Raw genomic sequence first — 27,959 nt, 5'->3', positions numbered from 1 at the left:
GCAAATTAATATTTCACTTCAATGTCATTGAGCCGTTTTTAACTGCTCTAGCGTATCCCTCTCTTTATGCCCATCTTGCGCTCGTATCGAAACTTGCGGATGGTGCTGTTTATAGCTCCAACGCACACCTTCCAGTCACTTCCGTCTTCCTCCAGCTTCATCCAGGGGAAGCGCTCCAACAGGTGCTCTGAAGAAGAGAAGAGTGAAAGAAGCTGTGACTGTGGTTGGGAACCGAGAACTAGTCCTCGTTGGTACCGGAGCCGGTGCCCAATCTTTCACCGTTTCCTAAAGTAGCGGATTATCGGACATCTCACCTCTTAGTGCAGAGATCTTGTTGTGGTCGAGAGCCTGAATGCCGCGCCGCACCCCGCCGTAAACATTACTGCGCACCAGCACATCCTCTGGGAAGATGAATTTAATGAGATACCGCGCGATGAGCTCAGGACGTGTGCGCAGATGTGCTGCAGACAAGGCAAACCCAGGAACCTTCACATCCCGATGAGGGGGGCCCAGATACACTGCTCAGAGGAACACACGAGAATGAGGAATCAGACTGAGTGGCTACGTTACATGGTCACTCTTTGTTTCAATTGATTTGAATGCTCGTTTGTCACAAGCTTCAATTCTGATTTGAATGCCGTTAGTGCAAACTAACCATCATCCTGCCATCACTTCTTTTCTTTGATTTAAAAAGCAGACTTAATATTAATCTATTTTGTCTGGGGTTTCGGAGTCTGGTGAGGGAATTTCGAGGCAGGACAGCGTTCCAGTTCAAATTGGTTGATTTTTTTTTTAGGGAAATGAAAGGGATTATATTCACTCAATAGCCTACGAAAGTGATCCAAATTCAGCAATAAAATGTATTGCAATAAAATAAAATATGGTTGGTGTCGCAATATCGACTTTCGTGATTGGCTGCAACCTGTAGATATCATGGCCAAAGTACATGCTTCTCTATCAGAGCACAGAGGATCATCAGAGCAAAACACTTCAGGTAAATTAAGTGGGATGAACTGAGATTTGCCTGTTTCTTTAATAGATTTGATATGGATGAAGCTGCGTTTGCGTATCTGAAATTATCCAGGTTTAGTAGGATTTAATGTAAAGCTGCATTTCCATTTATAAGACGCAGATATTGGAAAGCTGCATGATTAATCGTTATAAGATCGCAATCTAGATTCAAACACCCATGCGATCTTATTGACAATGATTCAACGGTCTATTAAACCTTTTGACAAGTACGATCACAGTGAACATTCAGAACTGTTGGCGCTGCTGCTGATCCAGAGAGAGCAGTTTAGGGAAGAAACGCCATCACAAACAGTCTTTTCAACTTCACAGTATCATCATTTCTATGGGAATCGGAATGAATTTGCCAAATCCGATAAAAATTTCATTAGAATTGTATGGGGTGGGTTTTAAACCTTTTTTCTAATGCGAGAGGACATCTAAACACTTGATCGGATTGAAAACCGAAACTGCAATGTTCTGCACATGTGCAATAATGTAGAAATGTATGATGCGTAGAATGTGTTGTTGAATGAAGATAAATGACTAGTGTCATTGTAAACTTCTCCTTCCACTCATCGTTTGTGAAGTGGAGGATGACAACGTCATCCCATCAGTCCTTCTTTCCAACTCATCTACAGACGCCTTGTTTAGGGCGCACAAATGCTATGCGCAAACAGTTTAGTTCAAATGACATGTTATTTTGTTTAGTTGTCTATTCAGAATCAAAGGAAAATCTTGATCTCTATTTTAAACAAAAACTTTGATTTGTGAAAACAAAAGCTCATTGAGTGAAAACAGTATCATAACCTCATGTGATGAAGCCAGGTTGTGAGATCAACAGTTGGGATAAAACATTACTACTCTTTAAAGCAGGGGTCTCAAACTCAACTTAACTGGGGGCCGCTGGAGGTAGAGTCGGGGTCAGGCTGGGCCGCATCAAGTATTCCAAAAAAGGAGCACAACTGATCCAATCTTCTCAATCTTTATTATTAACGTTTCTTCTGAACTGTTCCTCTGCATTTGAACATTCCTTTCTGTACATGATTGGTTCTTCATGAGCTGTCCTTCTGACAGTTGAAGTTCATTTTACAAACTTTCTTTGTCTATAACACATATTTGTAATATTTATATTTGCTTATGTCCTTTTTATTTTCTTTATAGGCTACAACACATTAATGATATTGAATGTTTTTTTTGGAAGGCACATTTCCTTTTATTATATACTTAGAAAAACAATTATTGCTTTTGAAATACAAATATTTGCAGTCATGTCTGCCCGTCTTATTGAATTCTTTCTACACATGTATAGTGTCTCAGGCAAATTACTGACTGCACAAATCAAAGCAAACCTTCTTATCAACCTGTTGGACACAAATTGCAAGCTCAAAATGATTATTCTCACATTGTTTTAGAGCAGTGTCTCTCTCCAACACGTCGCTCGCGAGCTGCCAGTAGCTCGCGGCCTGATTGGTGGTAGCTCGACAAGGGGCCGTTCACATATCGCGCTCACATATTTTGCGCGCTCAAGTTCGTTATTTCAAATGTAGGTGCGCGTGCGCGGCAAGCGCGCTCATAATTGAAGCGACGCGCTCATTTTTTCCAGGCGCGCAGTATGTTTGTACTTCGCGGTTGTCTATGGCAACTATTGACAACAAACCCACCGTAAGGTAGCCCATTTAAAACGCGGCACACGCAACGACGGGCCGCACTAACATTACACTTTATTGTCAAGTAGGGGGCCACAAAATATCACCCCGCGGGCCGCGAGTTTGAGACCCCTGCTTTAAAGTCTTTCAAATTTCAACCGATTTGAAAAACAATTTGTTAAAAAAAATTTCAGATAATTCTCAGTGTTTCCTCTAGGATTTTTTCCAGCCGTGGTGGCAGGCCCATTTCGCATGGGGGAGGGGGCGTGGCCCATGAGTGATATTCCCTTTGGCCACGCCCCCTTATCTCAGGTGTTTAAACCTCCCCTAAGCATTATAACATAAAAGGCCCCAATAAGAGCGGCAAAGCGATTCTGCGCATCCCGTGCGCAGAGTGATGCACTTGAAGCAACGCGAAGTCACAGCGTGCAGCGCTTCGCATTGAAAAGTTCAAAGCACAAAGCGAAGAGATTATATCTATCTATGCTTAATGTATTATATCTATGCAACAGTTTATTGAGCCTTTTCTTTTAACAGTTTTAAATTTCAGTTACAGTGTGCATGAAGAACAATTCATAGTGCTCTCTACTCCAGTGCTGTAGTAACAGACACCCGGGAGAAAGGAATATGATTTAGAAAGCGCTATAAACTCCAGCAAGATAAAGTAATTTTATGCAAACTATAGACCTTTATCTACAAATAAAGTATAATAATGGGAACATTGATCTTGAAGAGAGTATCGTCGTGTTACTGTCGTAACCGAACGTGATGCGCTGTTTGAATGCTGAATGGAGAATGACTGAGGAGATATGAGTTTCCATTAACTTTAACTTGACGACTTAAATATACATTTTTACCTCACATTATGCTATTGAATGACTTTAGAAGTCTTGGAATATAGTGCGAAAACTTTATGGTGCTTTACAATGTTTTGTATGCCTTTAGTGGGGCTTAACAATAACACATACAATATCGGACCGAGAAGCTGCAGCCGTGGCGGGATGATTTTAGGTGTGGCGGCCCGCCACGGCAGAATGAATGTAGCGGAAACACTGATTCTTATATTAGAACTGTTTAGTTGGCAATGTGGTTTGAAAAAAAAAAAATGTCAAAGGGTTTTATGAATGTGTTTGTGCCACACAATTTATGAATGTTGTTCATGACCTTCCATGTGCCTGTATTGGCACTCAAGAAAAAACTGTTTGGAGGAAACGAAATACGTTTAATGTTAATTAAGATCATAAAAGATTTTATACACTCACCTAAAGGATTATTGGGATCACCTGTTCAATTTCTCAATGTAATTATCTAATCAACCAATCACATGGCAGTTGCTTCAATGCATTTAGGGGTGTGGTTAGGGTCGAGACCAGGGCTCGAGACTAACGGCGTCCTATCGTCCGGGGACGATAGAAAATGTTTAGGACGAACAGAAATATTCTCCAGGACGCCTACAGGACGAAAGATATTTTTTTTATGTGTGTTCATTTATTTCTAGCCTATGGGCTAACTTACTTAGAAAATGTCAAAATTAACCGACCAAGTGCTGACTACAATGGAGCGCGTCTTCTCATGCTATATAGCCTAACGTTACTATCACTGGCCGGCTACTCACCCGGAGACTTGTTCCGCGGTACATCTATCAAATGGCTTAATGACATCGTAAATATGTTGCGCTGGTTAAACAACAGATATTCAACGAATAAAAACTAGACAAAAATGTTAGATAGTGACGATTTGGGAAGCGATCCAGTCATAACTGATGTTCTGCGTGTAGATGCGCACATTTGAAACGTGCTGATCTACCCAGCGGGACACGGGTTGACATGCGCTGCATGTTTCATAAAACGTTAAAATATGTAAACGTCTGGGAGAATGAGTAGAGCAGAGATATATATATCTGAATAAGAGTGACGACGCAAAAAATAGCTCTATTCGGTTTTCTGTGCGCACACACACGACCGAAGCGTGCAGCCATGCACATAGACGCCCATACAGCGCGCGTGGACTGATTGAGCTCTCTTTCGTGTCTGAGTGGACAAATACACACAACATTATGTCTAAATGTCCGTTTTGGAGAGTATTCATGTAAACTATGTTGGTTATGTCTTAAACAGTTGTGAGAGAATCGGATGTGCATCAGTGCAATTGTATCCGCATGTCATTAGACATGATCCGACGTCTTAAAGTGACGGTGCGTAATAAACCTAATGCGGTCCGTGTCCTTAATATTGATCAAGCAACAAAAGAAAAAGAGAAAAGCATTCACTGCTCGTTAATAGCTTTAATGTTATATTTAATATAATTAGTTCATACAAATAACTATGTCTGCTGCTTGAAAGAATAAAGAATTATGTATGCAAGTAGTTATAAAAAATGCATATATCATTAATTGAAAAGAAGACTGTTCTATTTTAGGAAAAGTGGTTTTATTTAATTTTAAGATATTTTAAGCAGTTAAATCTGTATCTGTATTGCATGTTCAAACTTTAAAATCATTCATATTAACAGGTTAATAGATGTTTTTTCCGGCACGAAGATCTCAGTACAAAGACTGAGATGGAGAATTCTGTGTTCTAGGGAAGTCATATTACACTTTTTAAAGCCCTTTCTCTTAACACGTTTCCAGATGATCAGCTATGACACATTACCACTTTGAGATATTTAGTCACCAGTATGTATTTGTTATTGTTTAATCCAACCAACTCAAAAACGTTTTGAGCTGTGTATTTTTCTCTTAATTTTCGTAGCCTATATGTAAAAAAAAAAAAAAGGAAAAAAAAAAATGTATTCTGCATGAATACAAAAAAACTACCAACAACTATAACTATAGATCATAATAACAAAGTACAGAAACAACAGTTTTATTTTGGGACGGTTGACATTCACTTTAGGACGGTTCAAATTGGTTTTCAGGACGGTTCCAGGACGTAGGTGAAAAAAGTTAGTCTGGAGCCCTGGTCGAGACAATCTCCTGAACTCCAAACTGAATGTCAGAATGGGAAAGAAAGGTGATTTAAGCAGTTTTGAGCATAGCATGGTTGTTGGTGCCAGACGGGCCGGTCTGAGTATTTCACAATCTGCTCAGTTACTGGGATTTTCACGCACAACCATTTCTAGTTTTTACAAAGAATGGTGTGAAAAGGGAAAAACATCCAGTATGCGGCAGTCCTGTGGGCGAAAATGCCTTGTTGATGCTAGAGGTCAGAGGAGAATGGGCCGACTGATTCAAGCTGATAGAAGAGCAACTTTGACTGAAATAACCACTCGTTACAACCGAGGTATGCAGCAAAGCATTTGTGAAGCCACAACACACACAACCTTGAGGCGGATGGGCAACAACAGCAGAAGACCCCACCGGGTACCACTCATCTCCACTACAAATAGGAAAAAGAGGCTACAATTTGCAAGAGCTCACCAAAATTGGACAGTTGAAGACTGGAAAAATGTTGCCTGGTCTGATGAGTCTCGATTTCTGTTGAGACATTCAGATGGTAGAGTCAGAATTTGGCGTAAACAGAATGAGAACATGGATCCATCATGCCTTGTTACCACTGTGCAGGCTGGTGGTGGTGGTGTAATGGTGTGGGGGATGTTTTCTTGGCACACTTTAGGCCCCTTAGTGCCAATTGGGCATCTCTTAAATGCCACGGCCTACCTGAGCATTGTTTCTGACCATGTCCATCCCTTTATGGCCACCATGTACCCATCCTCTGATGGCTACTTCCAGCAGGATAATGCACCATGTCACAAAGCTTGAATCATTTCAAATTGGTTTCTTGAACATGACAATGAGTTCACTGTACTAAAATGGCCCCCACAGTCACCAGATCTCGACCCAATAGAGCATCTTTGGGATGTGGTGGAACGGGAGCTTCGTGCCCTGGATGTGCATCCCACAAATTTCCATCAACTGCAAGATGCTATCCTATCAATATGGGCCAACATTTCTAAAGAATGCTTTCAGCACCTTGTTGAATCGATGCCACGTAGAATTAAGGCAGTTCTGAAGGCAAAAGGTGGTCAAACACAGTATTAGGATGGTGTTCCTAATAATCCTTTAGGTGAGTGTATTTAATTACACCTGAAAGGTCAATGAAAGTAAAAATAATAATAAAAATCTTCCCAACTAGAGTCCATTTCCAGCCCTAGTTACATGTGACTTTTTTTTATGTTTTTGTTCCGACTGTTCTACTAGTCCAGGGGTAGGCGTGTTCGGTCCTAGAGAGCCGCTGTCCAGCAGAATTTGGTTCCAACCCTAATCAAACACACCTGAACAAGCTAATCAATGTCTTCAGGATTACTAAGGCTATAGGCAGGAGAGTTTTTTTCAGTGTTGGAGCCAAACTCTGCAGGACAGCGGCTCTCTAGGACCGAACTTGCCTACCCCTGCACTAGTCCAATTACAAGCAGATTATTAGGGTCCATGTAAGTTAGTGTCATTTCTGGGAGGATACTGTCAGTAAAGCAGTTTCAGGTCAAATCCAAAGATGAGAACTAGGGCTAGCCAATATGAAATAATTACAATGTATTTGCAATGATTATGTCAGTGATATAAAAGTATCACTATTTGCAGTAAGTGTAAAAAAAGATGCTATTGCAATATTCACATCTACAGCAGTTGCCATAAAATTAAGTGATAATCATGATTTCATATATTTTCAGTGATTTTTTTTTTTTTTTTTACTAGAGAGTCGAGACATTACCTATGTTTCCATCCAAAGTTGCAAATTTAATTCACGTGCAAAATTTGAATATCCCATCTTATGGGATCAAGAGAACAAAATCGTCACTTCCTGGAAAATTGGCGCAAAATATCTGTAATAAAAGTGTAAGTTGCTGCGATCGGGGAAGAATCTGTGGCTCTTTTTTCCCCTGCGCAGACGAAACGCAATAAACGCTGTGATGTTATCTTGCGCTTGGATGCTGGTGTTTGTGAACGCAATCGTGTGAGACGCTTCTGTGAGGGAATTACACCAAATCATTCTGATGACAGACTTTGGCTCAGGCATTTCAGAATGAACAAAACCAATATTTGAGATGCTGTGCGATGTAATTGGTCCACTGGTTGGTCCAGTTATCCAATCACATCAGTTTTTTTGTTGTGCAACGAGGAATTTATTTGGTAAATATGTTTCCGTTGTAGTTTATGCGCATATCATCTTATCGGATAAAAAATCTGCCTATAGAATTGATGTGCATCTTGGCATCATTTCCAGTCAGGTTTTTTTTTAATGCGATATCCCAACATTTGCATAAAAATAGACGGATGGAAACATAGCTACCGTATTAACAAACGTAATTTTAAAGGTGCCCTAGAATGTTTTTTTATTTTTTTTTTATAATGTTTCCTGGGTTACCCTTATAATGTTAGTATGTTTTTTAGATAACAAATAATCATAATTTAGAAATAAATGGCATTTTTCCTAGCCTGCTTTTAGCCTCTGATTTGAACACTCTGTTTGAAGGGGCGTGTCTGCTGTGGGATTCAGTGTAACCGCGGCCACTGCTGTGATTGGCTGACATGCTTGCATATGAAATAGCTACGCATTACATGTGAAACTCTCTCCCGAATACTTTTACTACTGCTATTATACGTTTTTACTATAACAGCTATCGAGATTAACGAATCGTGAGATGTTTTTAAAGTATTTAGATCTATTCCCATTACATAAAATGTTGCTGTGATGAGCATTGAGCAGACGACAGTGTGTTGATCGCGAGAATGAAGATCTTATCATTGCAAAGCAGTTTCTGCACTCTCTCTGCTTTCACCAATGCAAACACGATGATGTAAATACAGTAAGAGCTTCGTTGTGCAGTGTAACGTGCGTCATTGATTTCATAACGAGTTTGGCAAGTGTCCAGATAAACTCGCGCTGTATTCTTTGATCGCTTTCTGTATATAATTTGTTCACAATTTAAATACGATTATTTTCATCCTACTAAAAGAAACAATGTGAAGCTGATATTTTAGTCACTGGCTTGACTTACTGATGCATAAACAGTATTGAACGATTTTGAGAGAAAGATTACCTGTCTGAACTTGAACAATTACACATCAGAAAGTGATGCTTGGTAGCTCGATCCGAGGCCAGCTCTGTATTGGCCCAAGTTGAGGAAACAGTCGGTGAAATGTTTGGAAATTTCCAGAGAAAATAAAATTAACCCATTGTTTCTTCAGAGGCTCAGATGAAGGAACTAAAAAATACTTTTGTGTTCATGTGTACATCCACACTGAGCCACTGCCTTGCTTCGGCTGCGCAGTTCCGCCTGGCATTGAGGGCTGGCATTATGCAAATATTTGGAGGCGTACATATTAATGATCCCGACTATTGCGTCACAGTCGGTATTGTGTGGAGAACCGACCGTTTTTCAGGGGTGTTTTTCATAAACGTGAATTAAATGAGAACACGAAAACAGTCCAGTTTGAGATTCACTCTGTCATGTCCATGCACTGAACTCTTGTTATTTGACTATACCAAGGTAAATTCAATTTTGAATTATAGGTCACCTTTAAACAAATGTGTGATCTCTTGACCCCAAAGCACAGCCCTAATAGGAACTATATTTGATTGACAGATGTGATGTTTCAGTGCCCACTGACCGCCGTTAGATTCCCAGTCGTCGGGCATGTCGTATTCCTCAGTGATGTGGCTCATCAGCACTTGCTGCTGTTTCTGCTCCGTGTCGCTGTCAGACAGTTCAACATCGATCTCTGCAGCTGCTTCACACGCAGCTGCCTTCAGCTCTGATGCCACTGATCCACTGTTCTCCGCTTTTACACTTTCTTCAATCTTTAGCTGTGAACGAAACATCAACTTACTAACAAACACACCACTCCAGGAAAAATCTGGTCATGTATGGGAGCGGACTACTCTTTCACCATTTCTTTGTCACGCTTTGCCTTTTTGTGCAGTTCAGTTAAATAACCCTGCAGTGCGGCAAATCAATTTTAAAAGTACTTTCAACTAATGAGGTAATTTAAAACCAACATTTTTTAAACTAATTTTACAAAAATTAAAAAATATTTGGTTTAGTTTTAGATGAATTATAGCATGTCAGGTACTCCTACACAAATATCAGCATAAAATGACTTAATCATAAAACACTTATGCTTAAAAAAAAAAAAGAAAAAAAAAAGAAGATAAATATTAGTGCAGAAAACAATCAAAAGGGACCAATGACATTTGGGAAAAGCAGTGGTAATAATGTCATGGAAATACTGCAGATATATTGTTTTTAAATGGTTTTAATAGGAAAAAAAAGAAAAGAAAACGTCTCGGTTAAGGATGTAACCCTCGTTCCCTGAGTAGGGAACGGAGACGTTACGTCGGATGACGGAGAATGGGGGTTTCGCCAGAAAGCCTATCATCTTCGAGTATTATAAAACGAGCCAATGGCAATGAAATGCTATGGGTCTGCGGAATTTGCATAGCGTATCTCCGCCCCACCGCGTGGGTATTTAAGGAGAGACACCGGCAAAAGCAGATCATGTCTTCGCTGAGGAGACGAGACTGAACTCAGGCGTCTACCCAGCGGTACAGCGGAGGTGGCAGGGAGACGTAACATCTCCGTTCCCTACTCAGGGAACGAGGGTTACATCTGTAACCGAGACGTTCCCTTTCGTAGTCACTCCCGGGTTACGTCGGATGACGGAGAATGGGGGTCCCCGTGAAATCACGCCACCTTCACAGCTGTCTTCCAGTGCCCTGCGAAGTCTGACCTCCCTGTCGTGAAAATAGGCACGGACGAAGGAGTCCTACTTAACATAGGAGTACCAAGGTACACTGGGAAGCATATCTCAGGGGAGATATGCCGCAGCACGCCTACCCGTAGGGAGGACTTAAGAATACACATATGGCCCGAGGGGGGCTACATATGGAGGAACACTGGAGTGACCAGCCCGTGGGGTGGCAACTTTTAACTCCAGGAGTGGCAAGGTGGCTTGCCGAGGGAAAGACACATACTCAAAGAGGCTTACAGTGGAAATACACATGTGGGGGTTACTCAGAGGAGGAACCATGCACACGGAGGCACCTAGCCGACGCACAGGCAATAGACACTGGCGCCAGCGTCAACAGTGCTGGAGGAACTCAGGGCTTCAGAGAGGAAGGCTCACCTGAGGAAATATCGCACGTATCCAGTCCGTGGAGTGGAATGGCGAGCAAGCGAAGACACCCGAATGTGTTGGGTGTCGCCCAGCCTGCAGCTCTGCAGATGTCTGCCAGTGATGCGCCATGCGCTAGAGCCCAAGAGGAAGCCACACTCCGAGTGGAGTGTGCTGTCACACCAAGGGGGCACTGTCGACCTTGCTGCTGGTAAGCCAAAGCAATGGCGTCCACTATCCAGTGAGACAACCTCTGCTTTGAGAGAGCCTTTCCCTTCAGTCTCCCACCATAACAGACAAAGAGCTGGTCTGAGGTCCTGAAACACCGCGTTCTGTCTACGTAAGCACGGAGTGCGCGTACTGGACAGAGCAGTGCCAAGGCTGGGTCTGCCTCCTCCAGGGGCAGCGCTTGCAGGTTCACCACCTGGTCCCTGAAGGGAGTGGTAGGAAACTTGGGCACATATCCAGGCCGGGGTCTCAGGATCACGTGAGAGTAGGCCGGCCCGAATTCCAGGCACGCTTCGTCAACGGAGAATGCGTGCGGGTCCCCTACCCTCTTGATAGAGGCCAGTGCAACCAGGAGCGCCTTCTTAAGAGACAGATATTTAAGCTCAACTGATTGCAGAGGCTCAAAGGGAGCCCTCTGCAGGGCATTTAAGACCACTGAGAGGTCCCAAGAGGGAACGAGAGGAGGAGAGGATTCAGTCTCCTTGCTCCTCTCAGGAACCTGATGATCAGGTCGTGCTTTCCAAGAGACTTACCTTCAACTGCTTCGTGATATGCGGCGATGGCAGCCACATTCACCTTCAGGGTGGAGGGAGACAGCCTTCGCTCCAACCCATCTTGCAGGAAGGAAAGCACGACACTGATCGGGCATCTCCTGGGGTCCTCTCGGTGAGAAGAGCACCAGTTGACGAAGAAGTTCCACTTCAACGCATAGGCATGTCTCGTGGACGATGCTCTAGCGGAAGTGATGGTAGCCGCCACCGTTGGTGGCAGGGTACTCAAACCTGCCTCGTCCCGTCCAGGAGCCACACGTGGAGGTTCCAAAGATCGGGACGAGGGTGCCATAGGGTGCCCCGTCCCTGAGAAAGGAGGTCCTTTCTCGGAGGAATTGGCCAAGGAGGTGCTGTCGCGAGGAGTATCAGTTTGGAGAACCAGGTCCGGGTGGGCCAGTACGGCGCAACCAGAATGACCTGCTCCTCGTCCTCCTTGATCTTGCACAGGGTCCGTGCGAGAAGGCTCACTGGGGGAAACGCATATAAGCGGAGGCCCCGTGGTCAGCTGTACGCCAGTGCATCCGTGCCGAGCGTGCCCTCGGTCAGGGAGTAATACAGGGCGCAGTGGGATGAGTCGTGGGAGGCAAACAGGTCTACCTGTGCGTCCCTGAACTGGTCCCAAATCAGCTGGACCGACTGGGGATGGAGTCGCCATTCCCAGAGATGGGCCGAAACCGTGACAGCTCGTCGGCTGCAAAGTTCCGATCTCCCGGAATGTAAATAGCACGAAGGGACCTCAGGTGCTTCTGACTCCATAAGAGGAGGTGGCGTGCGAGTTGCGACATACGGCGGGAGCGTAGACCACCTTGACGGTTGATGTACGCTACTGTCGCGGTATTGTCTGAACGGACTAGTACGTGTTGACCCTTGAGCAACGTTCGAAAACGGTGCAGGGCAAGGCGTACTGCCAGCAACTCGAGGCAATTGACATGCAGAAGGCGCTGGGGTTCTGTCCAGGAGCCCGCGGCAGCATGTCCGTTGCACATGGCGCCCCAGCCCGTGGACGAGGCATCTGTGGAGACAACAACATGCCTGGAAACTCATTCTAGGGGAACTCCGGCCTGTAGAAAACTGAGGTTCCTCCACGGGGTGAAGGTCTGACGGCCGGTCGGAGTCACTGGGACTCGGAGCGTGCCATGATGCCATGCCCACCTCGGGACTCGATCGCGAAGCCACAGCTGAAGCGGTCTCATATGAAGCAATCCGAGCAGCGTTGCCACGGCTGCAGATACCATATGCCCCAGGAGCCTCTGAAATAATTTCAGTGGGACCGCACTTTTGCCCTCGCACGCATTCGAAAATGTGTTTGGCCGTGAGCATCTTGAACGGCAGCCTGTGAAGGGAGCGGTTCAAGACACGCAGATCCAGGATTGGCCATAACCCACCGGTCTTCTTGGGGACAATGAAGTACGGGCTGTAAAACCCTGACCTCATTTCGGCCCGACGGACAGTCTCGATTGCACCCTTCGCCAGCAGGGTGGCAACCTCCGCTCTCATGATCGGGGCATTGCCACCGACCATAGTAAGCGGACTCCCCTGAAGCGGGGAGGAGACCGTGCGAATTGGGTCGCATAGTCGAGCCTGATAGTTCGGGCGACCCAGCGGGACAGGTTGGGAAGCTCTAACCAAGCTCCCAAGAACTGATCCAGCGGAATCATCCGAACCACAGACGTCCCCCTGAAGGGGCAGCGAAGCGGAATGATCGGCCCGGACGTGGGTGGCATAGCGGCCCGGTGTGGGGGCGCGGTCATGCTCCGCGTCCTGACAGAGGAGACCAGGGAAGGACCAGCGTTCCACGGGGGTCTGCTCTACCAGGGGTCTGGCGACAGAGGGGGACGAAAGCGGCGAGGCCCGGGAGCATCGCGCACTGTCGTCCGGCCCTCTGAGGGCTCAGAGATGGGATGCAGCTCTTTGGTTTAGAAAAGATTCTCCCCCAGCCCTCCACCGGGGGAAGGAGTGGCCCTGCAACCACTCCCTGAAGAACTGCAACCCACGTCTGAGCTGCCCATAACGGGAGCGCCGCAAAGCCTGGCGTTAGCGGGGCTGGTATGGGCAGGGGCGCCTTCCTGCGACCACCTCCACGGCGTGGCCCGGTGCTGCTGGGGGCCGGGCGGGAGGGGGCGGAAGTCGCAGGAGGCAAGCGGACTGAGGCGTCTGAGCCGGCGGCTGGAGGCAGCAGAGCCGCGGGGTCAGACAAAATAGCCACAGTCCACTTCTGGGCGGCCGAGAACTGTTGGGCAGAGTCCTCAAACGCGCCGCTGAAGAGGCCAGCCTGGGATATGGGGGAGTTGAGGAAACGTATTCACTCAGCCTCGTGCACATCAACCAGGTTAGCCAGAGATGTCTGACCACCTATGTGGACATCACCTGACTCAGGGAGCGTGCGGTCACCTACGTCGCTCATAGAGCAAGGTCGGTGACGGCAGGCAGCTCAAGGATGAGCCCTGAATCAGCCCTACCCTCGTGCATGTCATTGAACACCCAGAAGGATGGCAATAACACGCAGTGAGGTGGCAGCCTGCCCCGCAGCTCTATAGGTCCCCGCCACCGGAGTAGACAAGAACCTACAGGCATTGGAGGGGTGCTTAGGGTCGCCACGCCAGGTGGAGGCGCTGTGGGGACACATAAGTGTTGCCACAGAACACTCCACAGGGGGAACCCCAGTGTACCCTAGGCCGCGGCCTCTACAAGGGCAGAGAAGACGGAAGAGGCCACTGAGCAATCGCGAAAAGTCAAAGGAGACTTCCACGATCTCATGATCTCTTCATGCACGTCCGGGTAGAAAGGATTTGGGTTCGCCACCCCCAAAAACCAATCATCAGCCTTAAGTGCTCGGGACATGGCAGAAGGTTCCACACAAGCCCGATACTCGCGGCAGCCTGGGAAAGCATAGCTGTGCACTCTGGATCAAACTCGTTATGCTAGCACATCCGAGGACGGCAGCACAGACGAGCCATCATCTCTAGAGAACTCCAGCTCACCTTGTGATGCACCGACATACATGATTTCATCAGCCGGGGGACCGAATGAGACCACGGGCGGGCCGGCGAACTCACTCGGGACCACGCGGGTTGCAATGTGAAAGACGGGGTGTGGACCGAGGAATTTTCGTCTGCTTAGTTCCAGACCTGCCATCTTAGGTCACCCTGGCCACCAGCCGAAGTATTATCTCACGTGGAGAAAAATAGATCGGGGTGTGGATGAGGGGACTCTCACTCTATTGAGCTCATCGAGTCTCGACCGTTACATTGCGATGGTCACATTCCCACTGAGAGAACGTGACACACCCACGAGCGCTGTCTGAGCGCGATCAAAGCCCAAACACTCAGAACAGCGCTCGCGCCCATCAGCTGAATCTATCAGAATACCACACTCAGAAATACACGGGCAGATCGTCTTTAGAAAGACACGTCTTTAAAAAGACATGCCGCGTGCAGCTCTTTAGTGAGAGGAAAAACTCAGCGGATGTTGAAGCGACCAGGGAGAACACAGACTGGCAGACCACTGCTCAGCTCGCAGGCAATGTGAAACTCGCTGGATACCGCCGTCACACCAACACCGGAGAGTTTGCTCGTCTCGAAGAGATGTAGTAACTGAAGAAAACTCAGGATTTGGCTTGTGGAGTGAAGAGGTGCTCTTGGCTCCGAAGCGAAAACATGATCTGCTTTTGCCGGTGTCTCTCCTTAAATACCCACGCGGTGGGGCGGAGATACGCTATGCAAATTCCGCAGACCCATGGCATTTCATTGCCATTGGCTCGTTTTATAATACTCGAAGATGATAGGCTTTCTGGCGAAACCCCCATTCTCCGTCATCCGACGTAACTCGGAGTGACTACGAAAGGGAATGAAGGTTGCCTTGTTCTGAGAGATTCTGATATTGGTGAAAAGTTGTCATTAGGGATACACTGAAATTTCTACCAAAATCTTTGGGCCGAAACAGTTATTTTCGGTTTTGGATTTTTATTTTAATCGGCAAAGACATGATTTCTTTAAATCTAAAATATTTTAGATTCAGTACAAGATACAGTACAACTTACTGAGAATAATCCTGTCTCAAGTAATCGCTCAATCAGTGTTTGAAACGGGGAAAGACTAACGTTAGTGTTAGTTTTTGCTGATGTTAGAGAAGAAGAGTTTCTGTCATTCTCACCTTCCGTGTCTTGTCCATGAACCGATAGTAGCGGGCCATTGAGTTTATTACAGACAGACACACTTTCCAGTCTTTGCCTTTCTCTCGAAGATCAAATTTTGGGTATCTCTTTACAGCCCACTCTGTGGAAAAACACAACACTGTTAAAACGAGTGACCTTCATCCAGCTCAGTAAACTGCTAAACAGATATTGATATATGAAGCTGAGCAAGTCATGTAAATCTTAAAGGCACAATATGTAATATTTTTGGATTAAAATGTCTATAGAAGCGTCTTATACAGTAACTGCCATGCAAACGCACAGAGTAGCATTATAACATAACTTTCCACACACTCAAATGTATCTAATATGATAAAACAGCGCAGCATGACCGGAAGAAGCGGAAGCGTCCGTGGGATCATAAAAGCTCCACTGTCCTCAAGCCGAGTGTCGTGCTTGTCTCTCATTAGCAATCGCTCCAGCGGCCTCGTTACGCTCCAACGGCTTTCGTAACGTTAATAAATCTTTAATACATTACCGCTCATCCTTGAATTTCATTTCTGCCCGAGTCCCGTCATATTCTCCAACCGGTTGTAGAGGTGAAGACAACAACTCCCATGATTCAGCGAAAACAAAGCGTCATCAAGCTAGTATGGCTGGGCGATATGAAAAAAATATTTTAGCAATAATCGCCTTAAAAAATATCGCGATATCCGATTATATCGTCTACAACACGCCCCGCCGGACACAACACTACGGACATACACCGTTCACACAAGTAATGTTGAATTGGCTGCACTTTATCTAATGATAGCCTGCGGTTTAGTTAGTTTATTTAATGATTGAAACGTTAAAGGTTTTGCCTTGGTTAGTTTGAGCTTAAACCAGCATAAAACAGTAGCTTTGCTGTTATGTTACTGTCGCTAATAATTTTCACACTGTTCTTATCGCATTTGTGTTTGAAACGAATTTCGTTTCGCGAGGAGAAATGTGAAACAGCTGAACAGAACAGACACCAATTTGGTGATTGTAAGAATAGTGAATGCATGTTGATGTTATAGCGAGGTGTCTTGCCTATTTGTTTTTCATAAGGTCCGATGTTTTTTTCTTTTTTTTTGGTGGCATCGCCTGATTTAACGATAATAAAGTTTAATTTCCTAATAATGTGTAGCGCTGTTTTTTAACTTGTATTCAAACTATAATATATTTGTTATTTGTCTAAAATTAGGAATTAAAAACGAATTGTTTTGTTCTGCATGAGCAAAAAAGTTTTTTTCCTCCTCCTTTTTGGTTTTAGAGTTCCAAGGTCACCTTAAGCCGCTTACGAAACACAAATTACAGCTTTATTTACTTAGAGACAGAAGTCATTAAAAATTATATTTGGGTATTTTTTTGTTTATTTTTTAATCTAAAGCAAAGTATAACGCTCCCAATATAGCCTAGTGGTTCTCAAACTTTTTTCGTCGCGCCCCCCTTTAAAAAATCTGCCGCCCATGAATATATAAAAAAAAAAACCCGGAAAGATAAAAAAAAAAAAAAACGTGCTTGAAGCTACGCGTTTGTTTTGAATAAACGACCTCTAGTGGCGAAAAGTTACATAGTGTGCCTTTAATATGTTTGAAATTTAATGATTTTCTTTCAAAAAAGCACCTAGCAACAAATCTAGCAACTTTTTAGACTTCTGGTCACTATATAATATTTGTTCTGTTGTCTGACAGAAAATATGTAAATGAGAACGACTTTATTGAACATTTGGCTATATTTTATATTAAAATACAGTGTGTGAGCACAGATTAGGAGAGGAAACAGATGTAAATGGCCTACAATTAGCACATAACTTCTTCTCTTGCTCTCAACGGAGGCGGTGGCATTTTCTCTCCCTCTCCCTCCCCTGCTTTGCTCCTCTCGTCACGTCTAGTCTACTGTCTTGTACTTTGAGAGACTCTCTCAGCACTGCTCTCCAAACTAGGAAATATGGATTTGATCAACTGGTCTCTCAACGCAACTGACACCATCTTCTCGACGAGAAGCTTGGGTTCGGGGGAACCTGACTGCCCAGCTGGCTACGCGATGGACGCGTGGGAGAGGTGGCGGGTCGTGTGTCTGGCGGCTCTTTCCGTGGAGGACGTTGAAGATATCTACTAGGCCTGTCACTTTACGTTCGAAAATTGATTGCACAATCGATCGGACCAACCAACACAAGTATCGAAAACGAAAATAGGGAATCGATTTTAACAGCCTTCTCTCGGAGCGCGTCCAGCTCGTCACGACACGCCCGCAGCGAACGCGCGTCACACAGCAACTGCAGGCTCTGACAAACACACATATTATCGAGGAATTAAGAATCAATGAATGAATGAATGAATGAGACATTTATATAGCGCTTTCATTTGTACTACTGTACACCCAAAGCGCTTTACAATCATATCAGGGGTTCTCTCCTCAACCAGCACCAAGAAGACGGTGACAGCTGTCCAAAGCCTCAATAGGCTGCCCGTCATGATTGAAGCAGTGGGCCGAGCTCTCAGCACTCAGACTGCGACTATGAACCAGAATATGGATAACATGAAGAAGCTTACAGCTTTGCAAAGGCAAATGGATCGTTTAGGAGACCAAATTGGACCATGAGAATAGCCGTGTAAATTGGAATGTGGCTACTCCCCCCAAGACCAAATGATCCCAATCTTATCTGTTTCGGCCGCCCTCAACCAGCACTGGCCTTGGCCAAGGCAGCTGTTGGATCAACAACTCCCCCGGAAGAGCACTGCAGTGAGCCGCTCTTGCTTCCTTCCCCGACTCCCCAGACACCTGGTGATTGTTGACTCTGTCTGGGACCTGATCAAGGTTGTCTCCATGGCAACTCGCTGTGTATCGCTATGACAATCCTGCGGACTGAGGCACCTAGATTATGATGCCAGGCTTAGCGACTCTCCAGGCCTACACATACATGAACTCTTACACATATATATATACAGATATGCAATCACTCGTCCCATACCCCATCCCTCGCCTTCGTCGCTTTGTACCCCCAGTCTGACAGGCGGGTCTGTGACCAGCGCCTGAAATGGCTGCAGGACCGGATGGCTGCTTGCCTGTGCTGGGCTACCTCCATCCCCTACCTCCCACCCCTCACCCCTCACCCCTCACCCCTCACCCGTCACCCTGTGTTGCAAGTCTTGTTCATGTAAAGTGTACTGATTGTGTGCTAATTAGGGATGGGACGATACACTTAAACTCACGATACACCTCGATATGCCAGGGTCACGATACGATATCAAAAAAGGAAAAAAAAGAAAAAAATATTACTGTATAACAACAACTTATTTATTTTTGTTTCAGCTGCACACAGGGAAACACAAGGCCTAACTGGCCAAACACAAACAAGAACACTCCCTTAGTGCTGCTCTAATCCTAGGTTAAGTTATCTCAGGACTGGTTCTTCTTCAAAAAAACTAACATATCAACATGTTCTGGTGTAATCAGTGGTCTTTGAGCTGACACAATGTCTCCTGCTGTGGAAAAGACACGCTCACTGGGCACTGATGTAGCATACCGTAAAACTTCAAATAATAGCCGAGTCCCAAATAGACACCTGTCTCTTTTACACGCCTGGTGTGGCTGCAGGTTTGGGTAAATAGAGGCCGGGTCTGTTTTTTAGTTTTGGGTTGTATTTAACCTTCTAAAACCCGTCAGATCGTCCGCTTTTTGGCGGCCGCCAAAGCAAATGTGTGTCCCGCCAAAGCCTATTTTGATCGGCGAGTGATGAATAGAATGACTGCTGCGCTTGACAGGGCGCATAACGAGCAAAGAGAGAGAGAGAGAGAGAGAGAGCGCCCCAGCCGCGCGCGCGCACTCTCACGTCTTCAAACAACACGAGCGCTGTCTTGCTCTCTCTCCCTCGCGCATATTAATCAAAATCAATTGACACGATAGTAAAAGGTCGGAAGACCGCAGTTTCACGTGGAGCATTTGGAGATTTTTAGAGATTAGAGACTCTAGGCTTACTTAGACTCAATGAACAACATCTCAACACTAAATTATAAAGGCCGGTCTCATATAGACGCCTGTCTCAAATACAAGCCGGTGCAGCTCGACGATTTGGGAAAATAAAAGCCCGGGCTATTATTTGAAGTTTTACGGTATAGATATACATTTGACTCCATAATCGGCTGTTTGGGGGCAAGGCAGTTGGTACTGATGCTAATATTTGTTAGCTCGCTGTAGACTGCAGTGTTGTTGTTGCAACATGCGCTGCCTTGACGTGATGACGTACCGCACCGTTCCCCGGATATATATATTTTTTTCAATTAGTTTTACCCTGCTTGATCAGCAGATGGTGCTGCCAGCCTGCCACCATAGACTGTATGTCTGCCCCATATACATACACACACACATATAATACACTAAATTATTTATATACTACGCAAATCATGCAGCAGTGCCATCTATCTTTATTTCGCGATCCATTTTTTTTCGACCTCGATGCGTTTCGTCACGTTTTGTATCGCGATATTTTGTCAAACGATATTTCGTCCCATCCCTAGTGCTGATGTTGCTGAGGTGTTTTTTTTCCTGTCCCCACACTGTACTCCTAGAGGAGCATAGTCTGGGGGTTGCCTTTTTTTCTCCTCACCTCTCCTCATGTTATGCTGTATTTTTCCTTGGAATTTCTCACTTGTGAGACGAATAAAGGCAATATCATCATCATCATCATCATAACGTCATCTAGCGACATTTCACAACTTTTTACAACACAACACGGCTTTAGCAACTTTCCATTGAAGCTAGTTGGCAACACTGCACAGAGAAGGTCATTCATGAACTATAGATCAGCTCACCTCTCATGGCATTGATCTTGTTTGGGTCGAGTCTCTTTAGGCGTCTGGTTGGGTTTCCATTTGTGCTGCTTTGAGAAAGTTCCTCCACTGTGAAAATGTTTCGTGTGAGGTACCGCACCGCCGCACCAGGACGTGCCATTTTACCAGCCCTCTGTAGGATACAGTTTGACAGGAACACCTTCCTATCGGAGCTACCCAGACCACCTACAGGAGTAGAAGCAGACACAGATGGCAGCATTAAATCATTGGCACGAACTCATTCAATTTAGTCAGGTTCAAATGCCAATTTAAAAAAATGCCAATGGGGTAAGAAAACACTCTATTTACACCTAAAGTGCCCCTATCGTGCTATTTTTAAGGTTCCTAATTTTGTTTTAGTCTCCAACAATGGTTTACATGCATCCAAGGTCAAAAACACCAATTGAAAACCATTGGCTGCCATTATGCGAAGTAGTTACAAACCTAGATAGGTGAAACTGGAATTACTGATGACTCATTTTAGGCCGTTCGGAATCGTTTTTTTAATTTTATTTTAGGAGTCAATAACTACATTTATCATGTCCTTTGAAACTTTGCAGACCTTTTACATTTAAAAAACAGCTATATTACACACTACATGAAAGGTAATATTGGGAAAAGCATAATAGGGGCACTTTAAAAATATTCTCTGAAAGCAAGTCGTAGCATATTACGAAACTAAAAACAAAATGAAGAACTTTTAGATATTTTTCTGTAAAAGGACTCTCTTACTCGTCTTGTAAAGGTCTGTGGTTGACGCTGGGCTGATTTCAGCAGGACTCTTCACTCGCTCCTGATGTTGCGGCATTAGACTCGTCTCATCCGTGCTGAGAGGCTCTTGTGTTGCGTGGGTTGGCGCCGGGTTCTGGATGAGGAGTCGTGGAGGGCTGGGCACCTCTGGGCCGGGGGAGAGGGCAGGAGGTTTCCAGCTCTCCACAGATGGAAGGGGAGATGTAGAGGAGATATGAACGAGACGGGGCATCGACGCCTCAGACTTGGCCTGGCAGCGGTCTCTGTAGCTGGATGACAAATGTGTCCTCTAAGATGAGAGGGAGAAAGTTAATTTACAGTCAAGCCTGCATATGGATCTCTCTTCAACTGCAGACACTTTTATGTCTCCAGTGTTTTTTATTAAAACTAACAGATTATTTTATTTATTTTGACAAAGACGTATGTGGCAATACAAAGCTGTTAATTATAGTCTGCATTATTATTATTATTATATACTATTATATATATTTAGGCAAAAGTGCTATAATTCATCTAAAACTTCTTCTTTTTTTTTTTTTTTTTTACAAATTTTTGTATAATTAGTTTAAAAGTTCGTTTTTAATCACCTTGTGTTGTTTGGGAATACTTTTGAAAATTCATCTCACACTGCAGGATTATTAAAATGAACTGAAATTAACAAAAACTAAAAGGTGATTAAGATATGGTGAAAATTGTAGTTAAAAGCCTGTTTTAGGACTTATGAAGTGGTGTTTGCTAGGCATAGGGTTAGTTTTATGCAGGTTAGTGCTGTTTATGGCTTTCAAGCAACATCACAACTTGCCACATTAACAAAATATTCAACTGATATGGTTACAGATGATTTTACAATATTAGTTTCACTGTTTTGAGTAAAATCAGGTGTAGCTTGTATAATATTATTTGTTATGAATAATCATGTCGGTGTTTGCATGCAATGTCGGTTTGCATTCATATAGAAAATAATCAAATTAAAATATTCAATTATTAAAAAAAAACATTTATTTAACATAAAAAATAAATATACAAAAAGGTTAATTAAATACCCCCGCTGTTTGGTTTTAAATAGGTAAATGCTTAAGAGTCTATGATCGGATCATTATTGCAGTGGTTATTATGTTTCTATCATGTTATATGTTTGGCAACAGTTCCTCTAAAATGATTCTTCATGCTCCCTCCACACCATTCTTTCACACTTTGAGCCTGATGAATCTTGACATTGTCCTCCTGGAATATGGCCATGATGTGTCTTCCTACATGGTTGTTTAAAGGACAAGTTCGGTATTTTACACTTAAAGCCCTGTTTTAAGATGGTTTCTGATGAAATAGAGCGGTTAAGATTGAAATTTGGACACATGCTGCTGCCCCGAGAATTTTCGGTTTCTGTGGTTGTGGAAATGGGGTTGTTTGTATTCTTCTACTTCTTCTGTGTATTCAATGAAATGCCAGTGGTTTGCTTGCAATTGGCAAAGGTGCATTATCGCCACCAACTGGGCTGGAGTGTCTATTATTCAAGCTCTCAACAGAAGAATGTACGGGTGTGAGACGTTTGGAAAAATAGGTCCACAGTTTTACAACGATTGGTAAAACTCCTGTTAGAAAGCATCTTTTGCAGCGATTTTTTTTATCAGTGAAAACCCCAGACCACTCGGTGAGTTTCACGTCTTTGAAAACTAAAGTTAAATGCCTTTTATGAAGGATTGTTCCAGTGCACCTATGCAACCATTGTGTGGGTGGGGGGGTGCAACCAAAGAAACCGAAAATTCTCGGGACAGCAGCATGTGTCCAAATTTCAATCTTAACCGCTCTATTTCATCAGAAACGATCTTAAAACAGGGCTTTAAGTGTAAAATACCGAACTTGTCCTTTAAGAAATGAAAAGCTACACATCTATAGGGTTTGAAGAACTGTTGCCAAACATATAACATGCTAGAAACATAATAATCCCTGCAATAATGATCCAATCATAGACTCTTTAGCATTTGCCTATTTAAATCCAAACAGCGACTTTTTTTTTTACCTCCCCGTCTCTCTCTTGAAACCAACACGGAAGTGAATTAAACTGCAATTCATCGACTGGCCGCTTGAGGCTGGCAGCAAAAGTGAGTCAAATCTGTATCTCCCCCATGTTAAAATGCCCAACTTTACAGCATAAAAAATGATGTTTACAGCCTGGAGCAAAAAGTGGTTTTGGTCTATATAGCTAATTTTGCCCTTCATGACAACTGTGAGGGGGTGAATGTTTTTACAACTCATCCGTTTAAATTATATTAAGCTTTAAAGTTCTGCATAATTAAGGGCATGGCCACTTGAGTGACAGGTGGATTCCTCTGCTATCACTGCTAGTCGTTTGTCTGCTGTCTGTTAGCGTCACCCTCCAGCAGCTGCTGTACTTGCCATCTCTGCCGTGTTTGTGCTTTTTTCGGGATTATTTCATACAATACACGCATTATACCTTCGCCCACGCCGTTGGATTCCATCGTTGTCGAGTATGGAGAGAACAACCAGCGCTGTATTTCCAGTTGTTTTTCCTCGCATGCACTAATGGATGTCTGACAATTTAGTTACTTTTTGGAGTTTAGATTTAAATATAGATATAGATATAGAGACCACACTCGTTATGCGGTAACAGATATGCTTTTTTTACTTTTTAGTGTAAAATAAAAAGTACCGTCAGATGAAATCCTGCAAGTGTCAGTGCTTTCTCTCAGTCCATGCAATAGATGCACACCCTTGAATGAGCGCGGATTTCTAATGCATTTACTTGTACTTCTGAGGTAATATCTTTGGTTTAACCCTTTTGAGAAATTAAGAGGAGGCCAAAATCAGATTTTAAAATGGACTGAATAAAGCCCTTTACGAACTTGACGTGCGATGCCATGCTGACTCGACTGACATGTATGCGCATGAATCACTGTCACAAGCTCAGAGCAATATTCTAAGTCACTGCATGCTAAAACATTTTTAACTAGCAGAATAATAATGCATCACGATACACAGTCTCACTTTTAGTTACGTCTCTTAACTATTATAGTATTTCGAAGGGCAAAAACATGAACTTTAACTATTGGCTTTACTTCTTCAATCAGCTGTCACTTTAGCACGAGGCCAGTAGCATATAGCATTAGCACCTCAGCTCCACCCACGTCACGCCTCTTTGCCCATTTTATTTTATCCGGGAGTGACGAGAGGTGACGCACTGCCAAGATGGCGACGGCCGGCCCCGCCCACTTTAGGCTTCAAAAACGCTCTTCAGAAACCTACGGGTGATGTCACGGACACTACGTCCATATTTTTTTACGGTCTATGGTATAGCTGTTACTGTAATACACTCAATATTTATATTTATGATATACGAGTAAAGTGTGTTATTACTACCTGAGAGAGGACAGCTGGATTCTGGATGCTTGCTACTTTCGCCTGGAGCATCTCAAACTTCTCATCGAGTTTCAGAATGGCTCCATATGTAACCTGCACAAAGACACCTGAATGTCATACTGCCTTTTAAAAGACAACTCAACGTTTAACAATCTTTGTTAAATTCGTAGTAAAAAAACAAAACAAGAAGCAGAATTGACCCTTCGCTGAGCTCTGCCCTCCTTTACTACTGTTACTCGAGTCGCAACAGAACGTCTCAAAGGAGATTCCTGTTGATGAGCATTTTCAGTAAAATGTGCTCATAGAAACTATTGATTGGATGTGATTTGGGCCAACATGAATTTCTGATATTGCAAAGGCATTTTATGTGGAGAAAAAAAAATCGAGACAAGAAAATGGGGGGAAAAAAACCTCATTCGAAACTAATAATAACATTAGTGTGAGTGAACAAAACTGTTCTTAAAATGTCTACAGGCCAATTCACTCTGCACCGACAGACTCAGACCAACACTGACAGTCCCCAGATCACAGCATGTCACTTCTCTGATGCTGAATCAGCATGTTCAGTCGGAGAGAACAAGCTCAGACAGACGCTAACACACTCCGGCAAAACCTGGCGAAGTGTCTGTTGCGGTCTGTCGATACACTGTGATGGCCTTACAACACACAGCAGAGAGGATTGGTCAGAATGTTTTTATGGGCGGGGCTTAGCGATGACTCAACTGCCTCATCAGTACCTGACAGTATGCAAGAATCTCTCCCAGAGTTCTTTGCAAATCAGCTCCATATATCTCAGTCGAAATGACGCTCTCTGCCTTCATGTACAACAACAACAACAAAAAAGGCTTTGAGAGAAAAGTTAAGCAAAAACAAGAAATCATGGCAACTTATTGAAGCCATTATTTATTTCAAGACTGAAATATGTTTGTAAACAGCCATCACCTCATGCGAATCACATGGTATTTCATGTGTGATTTCATTGATGAGACCTTCATCATCCGCCTCGGACACCTAGCAGAACATATGACAGGAGGGGACCGTTTCATGTCTGCATTTGCTCCATCAAATGACCAATAGACATGAGTCCACATATTACACATATTATTGCCTGTTAGTAGAGTTTAAAAAAGAAAACAATCCAAATCAAGGCAACATTTTGTGAACAAAATAAATGAATACACGTGGAACTGCCACAGATGGTTTACTTACCATCCTGAGCAGCCCTGTTGTATTCTCCTCTCCAATAAGTATGAAAATGTACAGTGTGATACTCTACCATACTGTCACTGAGGGGACTGGGGCCTCTGGATCTCATCATCACTGCCGTCCCGTCGTTGTCCATGCTCTCCAGACTGTCCTCTTCCGCCTCATCCTGCAAACCGCACAACACACTTCTCCCCCTGTTAACTGGCGGCAGGAAACATGGGTAAGTGTGGATTATTTCACTGCGCCAAAGTCATAGTTACTTATAAATGCTTGTATAGAATTTCAGTTGTGCTAATTACAAACAAATGAGAGGTTAGACTTCTTTAGTTTGACTGTCAGATGATACACTGCCCTTCAAAGGTTTGGAGTCATAATGATAAGTGTTTCTTGAGCAGTAAATGCATTAGAATGAATCATGTGACACTGAAGACTGAAAATGCAGCTTTGCTTCCCGGGAATAAATTGTATTTTAAAATATATTACAATAGAAAACAGTTATTTTAAATTGTAATAACATTTTACAATATTACTGTTCTTCTAATGCAGTATTGGTGAGCATAAGAGACTTCTTTCAGGAGTCTTTCCGTGTTCCATGGGGTTTAAAGTGACTTAAACTTTTGTACACTTTATGTTATGAATTATTATTATGAATGAAGCGCCTGAATAGTGTTACAACAATACTAACTCTATTAAAAAAAAATGTTAAAAGTTACCGTGGTTGTAGCCTACCTTATTATTTTTTAAGGTACCTTTTAGTATATGGAATATAAACTCAGTAAGTGCCCTGTTATTTTTTTAAGTATACTGGAGTAACGTTAACTTACCATGGTATTAATATAGAAATCATTCGGTTTCATAGTATTTGTTATCACCATCTGATATGGTAGGATCACAAAACCCCATAGTTAATACAAGAATAGAAAAGACTTGGTTTTAAACATGTGGACATAGTTGAAATATCTTTAAGTACCATGTTAATACCATTTCTAAGTGGTATTTGGTGTTAAAACGGACATTGCAAAGCGTTCCGAACGTTAAACAGCTGATGTTCGTTACTTCCGTTCTCCGTTCATTTCGCAGTAAAGGAGGAACGGTGTGTTGAATAAACGCACAGAGAATATGAAGCTACTTCTGTTTTTAGAGCCAGCAAAACACGATAAAGCGATAAACAAAACCACACAGTGTCATATTGTTCTGAGTCAGTCACATTTAAAGCGTTCGGTTCAATGTGTATTATCGTTGTAAAGAGATGCACTTGTACCGTGAACAGACATGCTCGGTCCGCCGCTGTCACTCGCGTAGTGTTTATCGTACAGCTTTATTGTAATTTATCACCTATTACTTGACCTTGTTGTTGATAATTGAACGGTTTACTTCTGTTAGGCTGTTGTTGTTATTGTACGGGATTTTTAGATTACATTCAAACCACGCCCGTTCTGCAATGTCATTCCTCTCTGCGCATGTCTGAACGCAGCGTGGCGTTCACTTTACAAAGCGTTCCCTTCCTACGCCCCTCCTGTCCTGACTGAGAAACAGCTAGAAGCAGGATGGGCTAGAAGAAACGTTGGTGCCCTGACGTTTTCACAGACGAATTCACTGTTCATTTCGGTTAAATGGCTGTTAAACTTTCAGTGTCATTATTCAGGAACAAACGATCATCTAGACCGGAGGCTGAAACGGCACATGAACGCGCTTAGAGCGCCGTGGTCACGTGGTATCTGTTACTCTTCTCAGCGCTGGGGAGGATGGAGCAATCGCATTTGGCGATGATGGCTATAGATATGACATTTTTAAAATCATTTTATGCAGAATTCATAGGGCAGATTTCCCTGTTTTATGTCAGGAATATTTTTTGTATGTACATTACAATTCATTTATGTCAAAATATACCCAGCAAAAAAAACACACCCTGAGATCTCTATGCAACCAAATGGAGGATTCTCTGAGCCGCAACTGCTTTTTTTCATTTTTTTTATCTAATCATAATTTTATTTATGTCTCAATATACTGGATGTTCTTCTTCTTCTTCTTCTTCTTCTTCTTCTTCTTCTTCTGCCATGGGAGTCTGGCATTTGCAGCCCATAGAACCGCTCT

The 27,959-nt window shown here is 43.6% G+C and overlaps 1 protein-coding gene across 1 annotated transcript; it reads right to left on the bottom strand.

The window, feature by feature from the left end:
• Positions 1–2: 2 nt before the first annotated feature.
• Positions 3–27,549, bottom strand: zgc:113423 (uncharacterized protein LOC569178 homolog). Its single transcript, XM_056270675.1, has 11 exons — positions 27,127–27,549; positions 25,936–26,066; positions 25,602–25,670; positions 25,397–25,474; positions 24,660–24,752; positions 21,267–21,573; positions 20,517–20,720; positions 15,699–15,820; positions 9,265–9,460; positions 315–518; positions 3–187 (listed from the first exon to the last, which is right to left on the bottom strand). The coding sequence occupies exons 1-11, from the start codon at positions 27,137–27,139 to the stop codon at positions 48–50; spliced, it is 1,557 nt and encodes a 518-aa protein (XP_056126650.1). The 5' UTR covers positions 27,140–27,549; the 3' UTR covers positions 3–47.
• Positions 27,550–27,959: the final 410 nt, after the last annotated feature.

Source organism: Rhinichthys klamathensis, unplaced genomic scaffold (genome assembly GCF_029890125.1).
Source record: "Rhinichthys klamathensis goyatoka isolate OS25496 unplaced genomic scaffold, OSU_Roscu_1.1 h1tg000305l_1, whole genome shotgun sequence".
Classification (NCBI taxonomy): Eukaryota; Metazoa; Chordata; class Actinopteri; order Cypriniformes; family Leuciscidae; genus Rhinichthys; species Rhinichthys klamathensis.
The sequence above is the reverse complement of the archived record's forward strand: the minus strand, read 5'-3'. Positions and strand labels throughout refer to the sequence as shown.

Excerpts from the sequence above, each read along its gene's own strand:
- zgc:113423 (XM_056270675.1), bottom strand. Across the intron at positions 25,671-25,935 it reads GTCCCCTCAGTGACAGTATG|GTGTCCGAGGCGGATGATGA; the intron begins GTAGAGTATCAC and ends ATGTTCTGCTAG. Across the intron at positions 25,475-25,601 it reads TACCATGTGATTCGCATGAG|GCAGAGAGCGTCATTTCGAC; the intron begins GTGATGGCTGTT and ends TTGTACATGAAG.